General features: G+C 40.4%; 1 protein-coding gene across 2 annotated transcripts in view; it reads right to left on the reverse strand.

Annotated features, from left to right (window-relative positions):
* Positions 1–20,139, reverse strand: part of LOC144954698 (CTD small phosphatase-like protein 2) — a 30,283-nt gene extending 10,144 nt beyond the window's left edge. Inside the window, exons 1-6 of one of the 2 annotated variants that reach the window (XM_078885138.1) lie at positions 20,011–20,139; positions 9,093–9,234; positions 7,689–7,900; positions 5,411–5,540; positions 3,058–3,198; positions 1,750–2,001 (exon numbers count right to left, since the gene is read on the reverse strand). In XM_078885138.1, coding sequence (XP_078741264.1) covers positions 1,750–2,001; positions 3,058–3,198; positions 5,411–5,540; positions 7,689–7,900; positions 9,093–9,123 — 766 coding nt within the window. In that variant the 5' untranslated portion in view covers positions 9,124–9,234; positions 20,011–20,139. The remainder of the gene's footprint in view (positions 1–1,749; positions 2,002–3,057; positions 3,199–5,410; positions 5,541–7,688; positions 7,901–9,092; positions 9,235–20,010) is intronic. The other variant, XM_078885145.1, reaches the window with a different exon arrangement.

Here is a 20,139-nt window from a genome sequence, read left to right on the forward strand (position 1 = left end):
TAGGCGAAGACTATCAACTAGTTACATGTTTTAATCACCGAAGGCGACCTGGATATGAACCCACATTCTCAGTAGTGCCAGCTCAGTTAACTGATGATCCACCATGGGTCACCTCATGGTAGGGTAATTTTTTTTATTCTTGTAACCATTCATACATTTCACTACAATATGTGAACATGGACTATGTACTACACATGGGTATTTAATTCAGTAGGTGGTTGTTGAGAAGTGCAAATTAAAGATGCTGTGATATTCTTCTCCAAAGCAGGATATGCAATCGTAAAGCGCTTGAGGTGGGGTTGGTGTTGGACTATGCAGATGTCATCATGTGCTGTAAAACTCTCAACTTGTAAGGCTGCGAGGTGCCCAGAAGATGGCAGTAGAGAACATTAGTTCATATATATTTGTATTTTTTATCTTCATTTTATTATTTGTATTCTTATTTTTAACTGAAAGAACCAAGCAGTTTACATTATAGACTGCCAGTACACTCACCCAGCTTTATAACCATTACTACAGTCTACGCTATAGACTGCCAGTACACTCACCAAACTTAATAACCAGGCTACAGTCTACATTATAAACTGCCAGTACACTCACTCCGATTAAGAACCAGGCTACAGTCTACATTATTGTTTTTTTATTCACTTTTTTTTTCTATCTACGTGACTTTACCAAAAGAACCAAGGAATATTAGTTCATGACTCGAGTATTACTGAATTCTCATGTTTCCTCCCACATAAAAAACACTCACTGGAAAATATTTACCGACATCCCATTGAAGAACCAAACTGAAAGAGACTGCAGGCTGAATGAGACTTTTCAGTATAAAGGATTATTATAAATTCCAAACGAGATCAGATGTAGCAGTGAATTGACAGGTCTCCATTTTAAAGAATAACATCAAAGGCATCTCAGTCTTCCCAAATAATTATTTCTCACTAGTTCATAAAGCCTGTCTTCGCCAGGCAAAAGTTTTCAATAAATATAATAATTAACCTGATGATTTCTTACAATTTTTATTTACAATCAGACACTAACAACTTCTCCAAAAACGTGTAATTTTCTGCCAAAAAAACCCATTGATTGTTGATGATTTGATTCAACTGATGTTTAAAGATGTACCCATCGGAAACCGTTCAATGTAAATATTCCATTCATTTTTTTATGATAAAAAACACAAATGTATTAACTTACTCTGAGGGGAAGCTCCTATATTTTACCATTTTTTAATTATTCAGATTTGAACATCATAAAATGCATATTTTTTCATTGAAAACCGCTTTAATCCAAAATATCTCGAAAACCATAAAATATAGAATAATGGTTCTCACTTCAATTTTATTTGCTGTACAACGTTCTATCAAACAAATACACCTGCAATCTTATATTTTGAATGGTTTCTGAATGACACCTACAAAATATTTATATGGAGCACTTAAAATCGAGATTTGGGGGCCTTCAAATAAAAAAAATCTCAGATTTTTCCTGTTTCAGCTTTCGACCTTGTCGGGAAGTACCCTAGAGTTTTGAGACATACATGCAGATGAAGGTCTTTATATAGATACTGCAGTCTTGTTTTACCTCAACAGTGAAGTTTTCTCTGATTGGCAACTTTTAACATTCGTATGCAAATCAACCCCAATACAAGTTGCACACCCTTGATAATCATTGGAAACTGCACCATGGGTTGGCGGGGGGGCATTAGAACTGCAGTTTGAGAAACCCAATGTGCAACACTGTACGAACCTGTGACTTCCGGTCCCAGTGGCATGGGGATGGATGGGTAGGAAGGTGTGCCGTTGCTTTCACAGCCAACATTTTCGGTTGTGGCACCATCCGTGGCCCCACCGCCGCACGGGGCCACGCAGCTGCTGATGGTGCTGGTGCTGGTAGGAATCTCGATGGGGTGTTGCTCCAGGTCAAGCTGCCGAACCACCTCTTCCGCCTCAACGGCCTGGTCGTCCGGCGTCTCATCCGAGCTCGGCTCGCTCGCCTTGCCTGATACATGTGCACACACATAATGTGACGCTGGGATGCAGGACAACCTTTAATTGTCTGTACGATGAAGGTTCATCATGATGCACAATGGTCAAGGTGACCACAAATTAACATTAACTTTGCGCATTAATATTGGTGTCCCTGAGAATAAAACAATCTAATAGAGTTCACAGGAGAACAGAGTTATCAAAACTCCAGTGCTTGTTACCCACCATGGTCCATATTTCCATTTTCACTAATCATCTCAATTTAAGTATAAATGAAGTGGTTCCGCACTGCACATACCAAATTATTGCTTTAAAAAAAATCTCACTTGACTGAGTACCGATTCAAATGTAATTAAATAACTTGAGCATGTGTCCTACATGGTGGAGATTGCATTTTTTCAAATTAAAATGCACTGTAAATTTGACTTAGCACTCTCTACATCATGTGGTGTTTATTTACCAAGCATATGGCATAACCAGCAGGAAACAATTTGATTTATATATTAACTGAGAAGTGGTAGGCAGACCATGGTACGTTATGAGGATTGGAGTTTGGTAAAATCTGCAGATCTCGAATCCAATTAACATTAAATACACAAGCATAGAACCTCACATGGAGTGCAAGTGTCATATATAGTAAGATCACGGTGCTGTTTGTACCCAGAGCCAACGTATACGTGCCTGCTTGTACATTTTAGCCACGTCGTGCTCGTTGACTTTAAATTGTCATTTCTGCTCCGTAATGTGAAGGGGACAGCACCTCATTGTTTCATCAGAAGAGCTCAAAATCATCACATTCATCAGCGAATTGTTGTACCCTGTTACTTAACCAGGAAGTTAAATAAATCAATTGAGAAACGTGAAACATTGCCTCCTTTTAAAGGGCAACAAAAAACATTGCTCACAGCACCTCAACATATGTTGACATTTACATAGCATGCATCAATCCTCAAGGCTACATTGTGGCTTCATACAGATCCGCAAAAGTATGCAAAACATCCAATGGGTGTCTCCAATGAACTCAATAAATGACTCTTAGGTGTGCTGATAGGAGGTTTGTTATCCTCACCATCTTTTCCAGATGAGAAGAAGTGGAAGACGGGAGAGAAGATTGTCCCCAAGAAAGTGGTGCGAGGGGGGCTGAGGACATCAGGGTTTCCCGTAGGTTTCTCGGCCACCTTGACTACCTTCCCTGCAGGTGGGGTGGCACCTGCGGTAGAACGATAACACACAGCGGTCTCTTTAGCATAATGTATGCCCAATACAGAATCGGACAAATACTGCTATGTTGCATACTGATGTTGGTAGAAAATGTGTCATGAACAATCCCTTACACGCCACTGGTAGTGGTACGAGTAAGACTGGGCACCCATGATAGGAATGTGGAATTCCCACTACTGGCTCAGGACTACCAATGAAGGTAATTAATGCATCATGCTCATTTTAATTGAAGCAGATATATTTTTTCTTCTCCCTCTGTATAAGAGGACAAACACAGCATGGTAAGAGTGGCAAACAATAGGTTGATGTCTTCAAGCTGCACAATCAATGGGAACTAAAAAAACATTCATTTAGTCAGAAAATACTCCTTGGAGTCTCTGCGAATTTTCACAAATGAGAGGATATTTTTAAAAAACTCATAGAAACAATACCACACAAAAATACACAACAGAAAACTCGTATAAACACATTCATGTTTCTATCTCCATTTCATAAAAATCAGCCAGGAATATTCCTCAACCATTTATATGTACACACACCTTAGTCAACGTATAATATAAACATACATGTTAACATCACTTGCTTACCTTTAACACTGCGTTAATTACATACGAAATAATGTGCTGTGACAGAAAAATCAATGGGATATCATCCATTATACAGTTTTTTTTGGGTTAGATCACGTAAATATAAATGTGTTGTTAAATCCACCACCACCCAACACAGCCAATTAGTAAGGTTTGTCACGTAAACAGAACATGCCAATTCGTTACTACTACAGCACACCGGTGTGTTGGAGAGTAAATCCAATATGAGTACAACGTTTCGCCAGTAACTACAACTAGCATCATCAGGCGGCAGCCAGATTTGTGGAGAAATCCTGTTTCGTTCGTTAAAAAGAGGGATAGATGTGATGGCATCACTTGTAAGCCAATCACGTGTGAAGGCCATTCACGTGTGAAAACTAGTTACTACTGGCCAAGAGTAATTATAGAATCTATCGAAATTGAGAGAAAAAAATTACCGTTCGGATAGCTACAGGCTTAGTGTTGCTTAGAAGCAAATAATCAAATAATACATTGTTTAAATGCATGCCTATACAGGTCAGCATACATCAATGTGGATTACCTGTGAGCAGACAATAACGGGTACTGCTATTTTAGTGCACACAAACGACAGGAGGTACAAGAACAATGTGCATGCATAATGTATATACATAATGTACGTTGATTGCCAAATGAAGAACCCAACCGGTAATGAATACCCTTTGTAATTTATATGCATTCATTCATCCCCCCCCACCCACTCTGCCCTTCGCACGTGAAGGGCTCACAAGTGACGCCATCACATCTATCCCTATATTTAAGAAACGAATCAGGAGGATTTCTTCATAAATCTAGCTGCCTCCTGATGTTGCTAGTTTTAATTACTGGTGAAACGTCGTATTCAGATTGTAAATGGTGTGAATTTACTCTCCAACACACAACGGCTGTGCTATACGAGAAACGAATTGGCACGTTCTGTTTACGTGAAAAACCTTACTAATTGGCTGTGTCGGGTGGTGGCGGGTTTAACGACACATTTATATTCGTGTGATCTAACCCAAAAAAAACCTGTATTATGGATGATATTGGTCGCGAAAGCCTATGTGTTAAACTCAATGGGAAATCGTTGTATTTTTTGTCTGCAATAAAACTGTGAAGGGTTATCTTTGGCAAAGGCCACTGCATTTCCCCAAGGAGCCCCTAGCAGTGTTCAAGTGACAAGGATTAGACTTCAAACCTTGGACCTGGTGGTGCCTGGCCATTCATTAACAATGAACCATTTGCAAAACACTGCCATCGATTGTGAATAATACAATTAATAATACCTAATCAAAGCTGCCTAATGTATTACAAAATTCAAAAAATGTATGGCATTGTGCTACCTTTAAAATAAAAGGAATATCAAACCTCAGCCGTCATTTACAGTGACATTAACAAAAACTAAGTGTAACCACATTCAAGCAACAAGGCATGCCCCCTCTTGTCATGTGACCAAACACCTGAAACTTCAAACACCTGAAACTTCGCACTGTCACTAAAAGCAATGCTTTATATCTTTAGCCACTATTCGCAAAATAAAAATGTTTAAAGACCATGAAAATGTTAAGCCTAAAATGAGAGGCATTATTTGCACAGTGCCGTGCTGTTTGCATGCACCTCCGTTGAGCTGGCTCCTCCGACGAGTGCGCACGGCACGCCCGGTGCCTGGGTTTAACTGTGGTGTGGACGAGATGAGAATGTCCTCCTGCTCCACCTGTAGACGGCGCTTCTTAGCTGGAGTCTCATCCTGGAAAATATTATCCTTTTTTCCATTAAACGAAGAAAAATGGGCCTTTTGCATATGCCAATGAGCAAAAGCTTTCAAACAAGTGGCCAGTATTCAAAAACAAAGTAATGCCAATATCATATTTGTAAAATAACAAGCGTTTTAAAATACAAGAAAAACGTTTATATGCATGGATTCTGGAATGTTTTCCATCACATTTTTTTTCTAGGGGGCAGATAATTATTTAAATAACGTTACTTTTCATCTCTTTCTCACCCTCACCAGCTAGTGTTCAGCCAAATTCAAAGGGAAAACGACAAATTAGTGCATCCCTAATACAACACGAACGGGTTTACAATACAAGTAATGCGTATTAATAAAGAAACTTTACAGATAGGCTGAAAATATGATTTAGTGTTATGGGGGACATATGTAGTGTATATGGGATGTAGCAGTGACATTGTAGTTAGAGTGCTGTACTATAAACCCAGCACTCTAGGTTCGATTCCTGCGTATGGCCAATGGCTAATATCAGTGGTGCGTGATATCTTAACTGATCATGCCCCCGCCTCTTTCACAAACCACCACTGACTAGTGTAAAGTATGGTCACACATCAGCCTCTATGACTGACAGTGTGAAATGGGCTTTTATCCAGCAGTGTAAATGATATGAATTTATTTATTTGGTGTATCATATTTTGTTGCTGTTAATCCAATGCAATAATATAAAAGCCCAAAACAATATTTATAGCAGCACCATTGTTAAACAATTAGTTCTTTCCAATTTTCTTATTTGCTTAAATAAGTTGTTTGAGTAAAAGGAGGTTTGGAAAAATAATGATATATTATGATTATAGCTCCTTAAATGAATTACATTTAAGACATGCACCTGTTCCACATTTTGTTTAATATATGAATTGGAGATGTATAAAATATATGGAGAAATTTTGCATTATAAAAAAAAACTTGACTAAGACCATTTACTGAAAAACTATCAAAAAATATCCTTTGGTCTATACTTATTTCAAACCAATTTTCTTTGTTGGATACGACATGTTTTGCCCTGTATTTCATGCGTGTTATGATTGTGCAGGATAACCATAGTTGTCGGCTGTGTATCGTTTGTTTAAAGAAAGTCTTATGTCAGGAAGCAACGAAACTTCATTATGCGTGTTGTTTTAGACATGGCAGAGCTCCAAAATATCAAAAAGGATGACCCCAGGAAGTGCTGCAATACAAAAAAAAGCCCACACACCACCAGAGGGCCCCCTGATTTAATATTCTGTCAGCAGAAGACCACAAAAAGTGGGGGAAGGCTACCGAGGGGAGAAGATAAAGTGAACTTTGGACTCGATGCACTAAACTGCCAGACAACTCATCAAGTCACTTGAATGGTTCTTCATGATTTTAAGTTTCGCAGGCAAATCTCCCAACAACCCCAACATGAGGTTGCCTCAATCTCATTAGAGCCGTTTCATTTGACATTGTAATCAGTTTGCAATTACCCATCATGTGTGTTAATTACCTTGTTGTTTATTTTTTTAATGTAGTGAGTCCACAAACAATTAAAAGTGAAACGATTATGTGAATAGATGGGCTAAAGCAAAGACAACAACGGCCAATGCATAGATTACATGCAACAGAGCATAGAAGCAATGGATAGTGTTGTTACATCTTGGGGTAAATGTTATAATCACTGTCAAAAAAGCAAGTTCATTGTTCTAAACCAAGCAACTTCAGTTTGGTTCCCAGCCATGGTTAACAAGTGATGAGAAATATCTGAACCAGTCCTTAGCACCACCTTCACCAATCTGCACTGACCAGCATGGTAAGGTATGGACCTACAACCCACACGGCTGACATTGCGTGCGAAGCCTTCGTACAGCAGTGGCTTCACAAAAAGCGGTACACACTAGGCAGTCTGAAAGTACCAAATTATCAGACAATATTCTTAAAATTAATAAAAGTAAAATAAAAATATTTTTATTTTACTTTTATCAATTTTTATTTTTTACCTACGTGACTTTACCGAAAAAACCTAAGTATATGAATCCTTGCAGTCACGAAAGCTTCAAATCTAGAATGATCAGACAATGTTGCTGTACTTCAAACACTCATATTCACAAATGAGAGACTTCCCATCAGTGTAAAGTGCGAATTGACTCTCACCGTCTTGGGTGTACTGCCTCGGATTAGCCGCTTGATGGACGCAAGCAGCCCAGTGGGTTCGTTGCCACTGTCGCTGTTGGGGCTCTCACTGTCCTTGCACTCCGTGTGCCGCCGCTTGAGGTTGGACGCTTGCCGTGCCCCGGCCGGAGGGGCCATGGGCGAGCAGCCCCTCCGTGATCTCAACTTCATGCTGCAGCTCTGAGCCTTCCAAGCTTACGAGGCAAAAAGAGAAAAAGCGGAAAACATATCACCACCAAGCCTGTTTCCTGCAAGGAGACTAGCTGCAAGACATATAAGCGGATATAGACTGACATACTGAAATACAAACTACCATTTTACTGTTCAGATTTATTACGCATCTAAACACACGTGTACGTGGATCAAAGGTTTTGGTGGAACTCAGGACAAATCAGAACAAACGCTAACATACGCTGACAATTTTCTTTACGGTTGATGTCAAATAAAAATCCATAAGAATTCATACATAAAAAATATTTAGCTTCTACCAATAGATGGCACTAGCACTTTGTGTATACTTTATAGTGGGAATTATTGTTGATCATAACGCTGTGGTGGATCGAGGATTATGTTGAGATCCACCAAAAGGTATCAGTGCTTGGTGTAATGGCCATTGCTGCTTCAAATGTTCAAAGTGGATGGTGAGTTAGAAGGGGATTATCAAGAATTATAGAATGTTGGTGAGTTTTAACACGTAGGCTTTCGCGACCAATATTATTCATGATAAAGTGTTTTCGGTTAGATCACGTAAATTTAAATGTGTTATACGCCCACCTCAACCCGACAGAGCCAATTTGTAAAGTTCTGTTTATGCGACTACCTTACTAATTGGCTGTCGGGTGGAGGTGGGTGTAAGACACATTCACGTGGTCTAACCCAACTAACTTTATCATGTATTGGTGAGAATTGTACGTGCAGAATTGGCAATGATATAGGTATAAATAACTAAATGTGCAAGAAACAAGTTGAGGATAGAATGTCAGTCAAAGGCAGAGAAGAGGAAAGTCTTAATCTTGCACATGAACAGGCGGAGAGGCAGGAGTGAAGACAATCAGTAGGACTTCCATACAGCAGGGACAGCAGATGAGTCACCTCACATTGAGCAGAGGTTTCAAATGCACATTCACAATTACGATTCAAATATTAGCATTTTAATATTTTAATAATATGACTGGTTACATCGTTTGTCGGGACTGTGGGTTTGTAACTGCGAAAAATTAGGAATCTATCACACTTTGCGGATCACAATGAGAGATGGTTTACGTAAGTCGAAGTTCTGAAATGATTGGTTGTTTGTACTGGAATATCGTTTATTCACACTGCAAATGCAAAAAACATTAAAATCGACACTAACCATACACACGTTCAGCAAAACTGCAAATATACCTGCACAAACATCATCCATGGTCGACTGCATCACAATGAAATATAAGAAGTCTATGTAAGCACCATGCCCCCAGAAATAGCCTCACCACCTAGACACAGATAAGAGCACGGTGGCCTTGGGCTGGCAGTGAATTCCTGAAGTCTGAGGATGAAAGCAAGGATGGGAAAATAAAATAAGACATTCTGCAAATATGTGGTGATATTCAAAGAATCTACATGAATTTAACAACCATTAAATACATCTTCATCTCAATTAATAATTATGTGTGCAAGAATACTCCAAAATCACACACAAATTTGAGAGAACCCTGGGTTTGGATTTCTGAAAAGTCCAGAAAGGCCAAATTTTCAATACAATCTATGTAAAAAAACATATCTATGTGTATGTACTAAAAAGTATATTGTCTATATATAATACACATTGCTGCGTGTTAGTATGAGTGCACAGGCCTATGAGTAATTTGTGTTCTTTGCTGCCTCACCTGGTTCTTCATGTCAACAACCTTGTTGGAGCTGTATGACAACAGCACAGACCAGTGATAGGCAACCTAGACTGGTCAGTGGACCACGTAAACGGACCTCTACCACCTCAATGGGCTGCAAGCTTAAAATCGTGCTTGTGCACTAATCATGACCCCACACATTACCCGAGATACACTTAAACCAGGCCACAACGAGTGGTTCCAAGGGCTGCAGGTTGCCCACAAGTGACAAAAACTATGTTTTCTTGTAAAGAGTGTGCAGACACACAGCTTTAAAATGTGTAACAGCAATATTTTGAATATGCATACATGAAGTGAGTGCAATCGGTGTTGAATAGGTTGTGGTTAGTATTTTTTTAATGGTAACTTTTTTAAATAGCCGATAATGTAATGTGTGTACCTGTGATTTGGCAGCACAAAATAGTCTGATTTACATATAGTACTGCTATTATTTTTAAATATTTCTCTGAAATGCAAAGCTGAGTTGCAACTTCCCATTTTTTATTGTAGTCTTCAAGATAATTTTTCAAGGACATTCTTTTAAATTGCAGCATGTACACTCTATTCAGTATTCCACACACATGTATATAAGTATAAAGAAACAATAAAGCAATATCATTCTGAAAAGTACAGTGCTGTAAGCAATATGTTGAAAACTGTTGTCATTTCATATATAACACATTTGCGAGCTTAAATCCAAATTGAGTCACCAAATAAGTCATAGTTTTCCAGTATAAATTTCAGGTACTGTATTACTGATAGTATTTTTTAGGATGATTGACAGTTTTCTCTGCTGTTCACATAAGACTGTTGGTTGCACTTGATGTGGGATTTGGGGAAAACCTAGTGCTGACATTAGATTATCAAAGTAGAGTTTAGCTTAAGCCACCTAAAATCAATAAGAACCCGAGATTAAAAAGCAATACCAACCTGCATTCTTAAAACATATATACAAAAGGCAAAATTATTTTGAAATATGAAATAATGATAGTACTACATTTATTAGAATACAAAAAATTTGTTTTCAAATATGAAATCATTATAGTACACATTCAGTACAAATCACTTTACCAGAAAATGCATTTAAAGGAAATAGTTTTAAATGTACCAGTCAATCTGGTACAGTACCATGTATATACTGGCACATGTAAATCCTGTTACAAACTGGCTTGCAGGACTCACTTTTGAATGGAGAAGAATGCACAACAGCTGTTAATTTTTAACAGGCATTGTATTTAGCACAGTGACAGCTGTCAGATGATACACCTTTTAAAGATAAAAACATAATCCATGAGCAAATAAAAAAATCCACCTGGCAGACAGCTTTAATTTCCTTAGGTTTCATTTTCGTGGAGGCAACACACTTTAATTGAAATTCCAATAAAACGCTAGATGTAAACATGTCCATATAGAATAGAAGTTTGTATATAATACAAGATCTTAGATAACACACCTCACAGTAAGAAGAGACTACATTCTAATGATCCTGCATATTGTTGACGATATACACTTTCAGTATAAACTCAGGACAACATAAATTTCAGAACAATTAATGAAGTCCTATTATGCTGCACTGACATGTAGTAAAAATCAGCATCCAAGTAATAAATGTATCAGTGTTTGTGTGCCCAGTAAGGTACGTAGGGCTGACAATGATTTGAGATGTGAAATGTACTTGCCCAGGAATTTTGGTGGGGTGGAACAGTACGGTGCACACACTGAACTAATTTGAATTCATATTTCATCCACACCTGTATGCCATTTTGCCAGTTAGATGCATGAGGGCTTATGCTGCTAGAAGAGGTCTAGTTTTGAGCAAAGTATTCTAATACAACAAAAAAATCACTCAATACTAATTCTGCATACAAACACAAAGGTTTACACGGGTAACCGTAATTTTTACACTCGCAAAGTCACAAAAGCGATAGGAATTTCATTGATAAAGGTTTTTGGATCGTTAACCCACTACCACCCGACACAGCCAATTTGTAAGGATCGTCATGTGAAAAAAACGTGCCAATTTGTTACTGTCTGCACACCGGTGTTGGAGAGTAAACCCACAACATTTACAATTTGAGCACGACGTTTTGCTGGTGATTATAACCAGCGTCATCAGGCGATCTGAAAAAAATGTGAAGACGTGTTCCTGTTTTCGGTCTTAAACCGAGTAAGATTATGTCATCACTGTGTACCTTGTGTGTGAAGTAGTGACTAATTGTCATGTTTTGGTCACATGACAAACCTTACTAATTAGCTGTGTCGGGTGGTGATGGGTTAACGACAAATTTTAATTTACGTGATCTAACCCAAAAACTATTATTATTAATATTGGTCGCAAAAGGCGAAGGGTCCAACTGAATTTCATTCAGTACATTTTTTCACGTGTCATAAGTTCGTTTAATTTGTATTAACAATTTGTTTGTAATATAAAACATTGTGCATATTTGCTAATAATTAACCCATTGTCCTTTATATGTATATTGACAATCCAAAAGGTATAAAGCGCAAAAAAATGCATTCCAGGTACAATATGATTTGCAAAGGCTATGAAAAGGTCTAGTTAACACAAGAATGTGCAGTGCGCTTGTATGAGGTGCATCCTAATCAGGCTCCTTGTGAATTGTACATTTTTGGTTTAAAAAATCTTTGAAACCAAGTAATGCCACTACTTGATAGGCCATGGTCAATTAAAATTGATATCTACTGTTAGGGGCATGTCAAAATCAAAATATACAACAATTTACTCACATTATTTGTATTATTAATAACCTGTATATCTGCTATGTTTAGAATAGTACGACTGTAAGCTGTTCCTTGTCCAAATTATGTAGTGTATATGCATTTTATGTGTTGCAGTGCTGCTCTATGAATTGACTATCTTATCTACGACTCCAAAAACACTGTGAAAGTAAAACTGTATTCATAGCAGGCAGATATCCAATACTTTCCATTAGCTCCAGTACACATGTGGAGCCATGCCAAAATGTGCTAACCTGCAAGACATTCCTTTGGTTCTTTCCCTTGAGACCTTCCGCTCAAGAAGGAAACACTGTACAGTACAGCAGGGCTTGTACAGTTTACACAAAACAAAAAAATGGGAAAAATTCCTCATACACATGTACTGTACAATGCACCATAAAGCCCTAATTTCCAACTCCTCCCATAACATTGTGACCTAAAGATGGTTTGGATGCACACCTGCCATATAACATTAACTCTAGTTTGTTTTACAGAACTACTTTATCCGTGGTAATCTGTAGGAGTCTGTGCATCTATAAATATGTTAACTGTGGCCAATGAAAATTCACAAATAAGCTCAGAAGAGCAAAACTTAACCACATCTGCATTATGAAATGTGTGATTAACTTTCTCCGCTTTAGTAAAAACTTCTGTTTAGGTTGAAGCCATTTTAAGTATTGCACCAGAAAGAATGTCCGAGAAATGGGCACACCACACCAACAGTAATTCGTTCAGACATGGAAGCCTTTTGCTGTGCATCGACAACGATTCCAAATGCAAGGGAATTATTCGCATTGTCTCCAAAAAGGGAGTGAAATCCGTGTGAAGGTATGTATGAAAAACATTCCTCTTGTTTGAAATATTGTGGACCAAGAGAAGTTCCCACATTTCCAGATGTGATGGACTGCATGGTCTATGTTTAACATACATACCATGTGACACCACGGCCAGCAGTGCTGCCGGCTTGCAAAGTAGAGATGTTTTCTACAGCATACAGTACATGCATCCTCATACAACCACATACACGCTGCACAGAGCATCATCTATTCAACTGCATTTGTGACACGAGGCACATCGAATCTCGACGTCCAAGAATTGTATCCAACACTATACAAGATACAAACTAGTTTTAATATAACACTGCCGTGAAAGGAAACATATATAATAGGTGACGTTTGAGGCGATGGCCATTCTTCATAGCACAACATGGGCTATTAAATGGCCAGTGGCTGAAACGTCACCTATTATATTATTTAAATTAAGAGTGTTAATGACGAACGCGTTGAGTCTTTTAAATTTGTACCTGTGCACCGCTGCAAACGCATTACAAAACACTAGTTTTAAAGGTCGCCTTCTTACCGACTCGAAAGCCACACCAAGCCTGAGTGACATTCCCTGCACACCTCACCTGTTTTTAAATGATTTTTTTGCGTGCATGTGCACGATGCCACATGTTGGAAGAAAAGGGCTGTACATGTCCTAATGTAAAAAAAGCTAGCATATTTATTCATGCCACCCAAAATTAAAACGATTCAGATAATCAAATGCAAGGTGTTTCACTGTACTTGCAAATAAAATGTGCTATTGTATGGTACAATTTTACATATTTTACAATTATTATCATTAAGATGTTCAGCAGTCTGGAAAAGAGACATGAGGCCCATTCAGATAAGCGTTTTTATTAAATGCTCCCATGTGACATTTTTTCAAGTATTTTACAAACATATTTCCAACAAATTATTCTTACAAGTTCAAACTTAGTGTGCTGCTATTCTTATCAATCGCTTAAAAGCCCTGACATCAACTTGTGAAAAGGAACATAAAAGCACTGCCATACCTATTAAAGTAGAGTTTTTTTTCTGAAATTCACCTCTTTAATATACAATTCCTCTGCACTGCAGAGGTAACCCTATAACATAATGACAGAAATGTAAACAGGAACAGCACTAAAGCTTGAAACTGCACACCACATGTCCACCCACCCACAAATGCCACTTTACTGCCTCCATAAGTACACTCAGTTAAACCATATCATATTATATTCTTTGACAATATCTGGAAATCAGCCAAATACTAATTATGCAGGTAAGATTCTACCCAAAAGAACTAGGCATAGTGAAGACCAGAGTGTACAGTAAAACCTTGGCTAGTGGGACTAACCGGAGGGAGCCATGGTCCAAGCTAGCTGAAAAGTTCAGCGTGCCATTTCAATTAAAATCGGATGAAGGAAAACATTACAGTTCTGTATGTGTATAAGTCTCTCCGGTGCTGAAAGATCTGCATTGGCTTCCGGTCTGCTCGTAGATCACATCTAAAATCCTCTACGAATAACATATAACGCCTTGGATGGTAGCGGTCTTACTGACCTCTCTGAAATTTTGGAGAGATATGTTACTACCAGAGTTTCAGATCCTGGATGCAGAGCCTCCTTGTAGATCCTCGATTAAGGTGCATTAGTTTAGGACGGCACTCGTTCCATTATTTGGCTCACAACTTTTGGAATGATCTCCCCATTGTCATCATAGAAGCTGGTAGTTTATGCACATTTAAAAGGTTGCTTAATACCCATCTCTTCGGTCTAATACAATTCCCTATTGGGTGATCTGTCAGCTTGATGCCACTATTTGATGGTCGGTCGTGAGGCTTGCTATTGCGCTCTGGGAGTGGGTTCATAATACTGGTTCGTGATTCCTCGTTAGAGTGTGAGTTCCTAGTCTGGGTTTGTTGTTTCGGCGTGTTGAGTTTATGATTCCGTGGTCTAGGTTTGTTGGGTTGCGAGTTCACGTTTGTGGGTTCGTAGTTGAGGTTTATGGGTTTTTTGCCTAGGTTTGTGGATTTGTAGTCGGAGTTTGAGGATTCTAAGTACGGCTTTGTGGGTTACATGTCTCTGCGACGTGCTTGTCGACGTTTTGTTGATGTGGGTTGCACCATGAATACCATCTGATAGTGTTGCAGTTTTTAAAATCAGGCTAAAGATGTATTTGATCGCTTTTACATATTTGAACGAATGTGTATACTTTTTAACGTTTTGTGTAACTTTTATTTTATTGATCTATGCTATGTTTACTTTGTGAAGCACTGTGACAATTGTATCGTGAAGGGCGCTATATTAAGTAAATGTATTGCAGTATATAGTGCAGTTATGTAATACTGTATATACAATAGTGACATGTTAGTGTAGACCACAAAAAATACAAATACTTACTGTGTATTTATTGTGCTCTCGGAGTCATTGTCAGTAGGTCCAAGTCTAACACTGGTCCCACCATCCCCGCCCTGCTATCAACCTTCCTGTCATCCCTTACAACCCCTAAAGTATTAGCACATATAAACATTCACTACTTTTGACAAATTATAAACAATGTTACATGTTTTAGGTAGTTTTATATGCATTATATATTAAGTAAATTAGTCTACATGTTATATAAATTATATTTCATTTCTATTTATATTTCATTTCTAATTCCTATCATTGAATATGTATTACAGATGTATTTTTATCAGCCGACCTGGTCTGACTAAATACAAAATCTGCCGAGCCAAGGTCAGGTTAGCTGCGGTTTTACTGTATTGCTGTATTGCATAGCAGCAGTTGCATTCCCATGTTCATTCAGAATCTGTTCTGAATAATCTAACTTTCGAGAACAGATCTTACAGGCTGTTTGCACTTGCTAGAGAAAAATTATATCCAGTGCATTTCAATCATACTTAACTCAACTGCTGAATAAACATATAGTTCTCCATGCTTACACAACCATAAACAGTCCTGTATGGATACATTTATTCTCGCCAGCATGCAATACTCAATGTTTATGCCCATTTACACAAATGTGTATCTACATGATCAAATTGTATTGGCTGTCTGTCTGTTTAAGCGTTCAATGGCTCGATCTCTAACCAGTAGTTTAAGGTTTGAGTCAGAAAACATTAATACGACCACTTTCTTGTGCTTGATATAACAACCACACCAATCTAAAGCTAGTTCCAGTTGATTATACCTGGAAATATTTGGTCTGGACGAAACTGGTCATGGTCTACTCAAGCTTTTTGAAAGACTCGCTGAACCAAAATATCCCAAAACCACCGGATCTTGTCATATCACAGAAGCCTAAGCAGCACTGTCCCTGGCTAGTACTTGGATGGGCGACGACGGTGCAGGTTGTTATACACTTGCAGAACTACAGGGTGGGCAAGAGGGCAGTTCAGAAAAATCGAATGCCTCCCGGTAAATGTTCCACACTTTCACCAACCCGCACTGACCAGCGTGATGAATTATGGGCACATCCTCAACCATCAGTGGACTGACAAATGGGCCATACAAGCGCAGATCTGATTTAAATGTTAATGGTTATGCTGATCAACACACACCATTGCATGTGGCTATGTCTTTATTTAACTAGGTTTGGAGTCCAAACAACAATTATATAAGTGACTTAGTATACACTGTATGTTTAACTTCTTTTGTACCGTATGTAGCCAACCGTGCTAATTGGACTGCGATCTTCAGATGAGCATATATTAATTAGGAGTTTCATAAATGTGGATATTCATATTTTATATTTAGACTGAAGAATTAATTGAAGTGTACTTTGTCTTTTGGAAACTTGCAACATGGCAGATGTGCCAGTTTAATTGTACATATTCCAATTCTACTGCAAATGCAATCAATACATTTCACATTTACTGATTTGAATTAAAATAAGCGATGCAAATTTCATCTGGGACAACTGTAATTACAAGTGGCGTTCGTTTGTGTGCAGTATACACAGGACCATGGTGTTGTGTGATGTGGACTTCAACATGAACACTACTAACATTAAGTCATTACTGAACTTTATTGTGCAATTACTTGTATTAATACACTTAATCCTGTAAGCGGACATCCGTAATTTTAATCAGCAGTTACACTTTCACAAGTGCCATTCGCCAAAATATACTCCACGTACAATCAAGGGCAGTCCGATAAAACAAGTTTTTTTTACACAACAGCAGCCACTACAAATTGATCTAAATATAGATACCCCACGGATTTCTTATGATCCTCTTACTTTTTCAACAGGTGATGAAATTGTGAAAGCGATTGCTCCATATTTTAAGAGTGTTAAAATATTTAATTTGTACATTGAAAAACAGTGGGAGACATGATGATATGTTTTTCCCCTTTTATCTGGCAACAAAACAGGTGTTAAGTTGTTAAAACCACAAACGGAAACCTTTTACAAGGAATCATGTCTGCATTAAAAACAATACCTGTGGGCAAAATTCAAACAAAAAATATACTCTGATAATATATGCATTGTCTTTGAAACTGATTGGTCCACACCAGAGACAGCTTTCTTTTGAGCCTCGTCTCAAACGGTGTTAGACCAGAGTATTGTGGTTAATGCAGACATGATTCCTTGTAAAAAGGTTTCAGTTTGGTGTTTTAACAACTTAACACCTGTTTTGTTGCCAGATAAAAGGGGAAAAACATATCATCATATTTTGGTACTGGCAAAGGAGGTTCAATGAAGTGGGAGACATGTACAAGATATGAAATAACATTTTTACTCTATAATGTAAAATTATTAGTTGGGTTTTTATAAATGGATCACCCTGTATCACTACCCTGAGCACTATGCGACAGAGCGTGCATCTCACACTGAGATTGTGAAATCAAATCTCACGTAGGGGAAAACTCGGCTCATCATCCTTTGAGGATTGGTAAATGGGTACTACTTTGTGGGGTTTCTATAAATGGCTTGGGCTTTGCCTCTGCGAATTAAATCTTGGTTGCCACGCAGTGGAGCAAGCGGGTCCCTACCGCTCTGTAAACACGAGCACGTGCGCGACTGGGCGAGCGTGAAGCGGCCGGTGTCAACGAACATCGCCGCGCCGCGTGCGCACCAAGTAAACACAACGAAAAACACGAGGCTTGCACACTCCACAGCCAGGACGGGTGAGGAGGGGGGGGGTGAAACTGAATACTTCAGGTGGGCTCGCCTCTGCAAACATTTGTTTGAAACAGGTCATAATCCTCACCCCAAATAGACTCCGTCAGTTAAACTGATCAGAACCCGAATCAGCCCAATGCAACCCCCCAAAAAAACCAAGCGCAAACTGACTACTGTATAATCATTAGAAACGGACTATACCCAAAACCACAAAGCACTCCCACCGCACCCCCGATGCTTAATCGACCCAATCACAGACCCTACACCAGTTTAACCCCCCCAAACAGACCTTAACCCCAGACATTAAGCCTAACCCCATACTCTAACCCCAAATACTGTACACCCAGAACAGACACAGTGCCAAAAATGTGGAAATAAGTCTGGGCCCAAACGGTACCGAGGGTCTCCCTCTCACCCACCTCCCCGCGTCAATGTGATCGTTTCGTCGCACGCGGGAGTCCCTCGGCCACCCACTCAGTCTCGTGTATCAGTGCCTTCCTCAAGCGACCCCCCCCCCCCCACAGGGTATGTCCATCATCCCTCCTGAGTTAAGTCGCGTGCACAGCCCCCCACCCCAGCCCATGCGATCCCTCCTGCAAGTCGCGTGCGCAGGGGGCTATCCTCCTCCTCAACCTCCATGTGATCGCTCTGAAATTTAGCGTCAGAAATCGCGTGTAACCGAGATATACCGGACTAACAACTGTCGCCACAAACCCTATACGCGATGGCTCAGGAAGGTGGAGAGTACCCCCCTAACACCGAATACCCCCCTTGTGGTTCTGAGTCTCCCCAACAGGGGTCTCCGACCACTCGGGCCCCCCCCCCCAACACCTTCCCCCACCCCCAATGCGCTCGGAGTGTCACGCGCCAGAGTCTCGTGCACGAGCCCCAACGGCCCCCCTCCCTCCACGAGACCCCCCCCCCCCGTGCGCTCGCAATGTCACGCGCCAGTTTTATGCACGAGCCCCAGCGGCCCCCCTCCCTCCACGAGCCCCCCCCCCCCCCGTGCGCTCGGAGTGTCACGCGCCAGAGTTTTATGCACGAGCCCCAACGGCCCCCCTCCCTCCACGAGCCCCCCCCCCGTGCGCTCGGAGTGTCACGCGCCAGTTTCGTGCACGAGCCCCAACAGCCCCCCCCCCCCTACGAAGACCCCCCCCCGCCCCCCCCTACGAAGACCCCCCCCCGCCCCCCCCTACGAAGACCCCCCCCGCGTGCTCCTCCGACTCGCGTCTCCCGCGCGCGGTACCGTACGCAGCCTCGGCCTCGTCCAGGCGAGCACCGCTTTAAATAAAAAAAATTACAACCACCACACACACACGCGCGTATCTATCTACACACACATACACGAGCCCCGTCCACAAGAGACTCGCGCGCGCTTTAATATTAGAACGTAAATTGCATTATTTTCTTTCTTTTTTAAATTATAAAAAAGATCCCCGCACAAACGGTGGGTAACGAGATTAAAACGAGCGTGCGTTTCACAGAGGCTGGGAAATCGTTGTCCAGCTCGGCCGCGCTAACGATATATCATTAGTTTGATACGCCTTTTGTACATGCGCGTTTGTATTTGTATTTAAACCGAAGCCCCGCCCGGCGCCGCCTCAGCGTTTGGCGCCAGCTGAGGAGGCGGACGCCTTCACTCACTCCCCTCGTTCGCTCGCTTCCTCAGCCGCTAAAAAAACCCCGGCAAACTAAGAACAAAGACAGCCCGCAATCGGCGGCGAGGGACGCGGAGCTGGTGCGAGCCGCCGTGGCGGCGCTTACCGAGCTGCGGCGCTGGCGGCGGGCGAAGCTCGGCGAGCGCGGCCGGGGATGATGTTTACAGTCTCCGCTCAAGACGCCATTTCCCGCGCACGAACGACGTGCGGGGAGGGGGGGTGGTAGACGGGGCGG

The sequence above is a fragment of the Lampetra fluviatilis genome, chromosome 3 (genome assembly GCF_964198595.1).
Source record: "Lampetra fluviatilis chromosome 3, kcLamFluv1.1, whole genome shotgun sequence".
Classification (NCBI taxonomy): Eukaryota; Metazoa; Chordata; class Hyperoartia; order Petromyzontiformes; family Petromyzontidae; genus Lampetra; species Lampetra fluviatilis.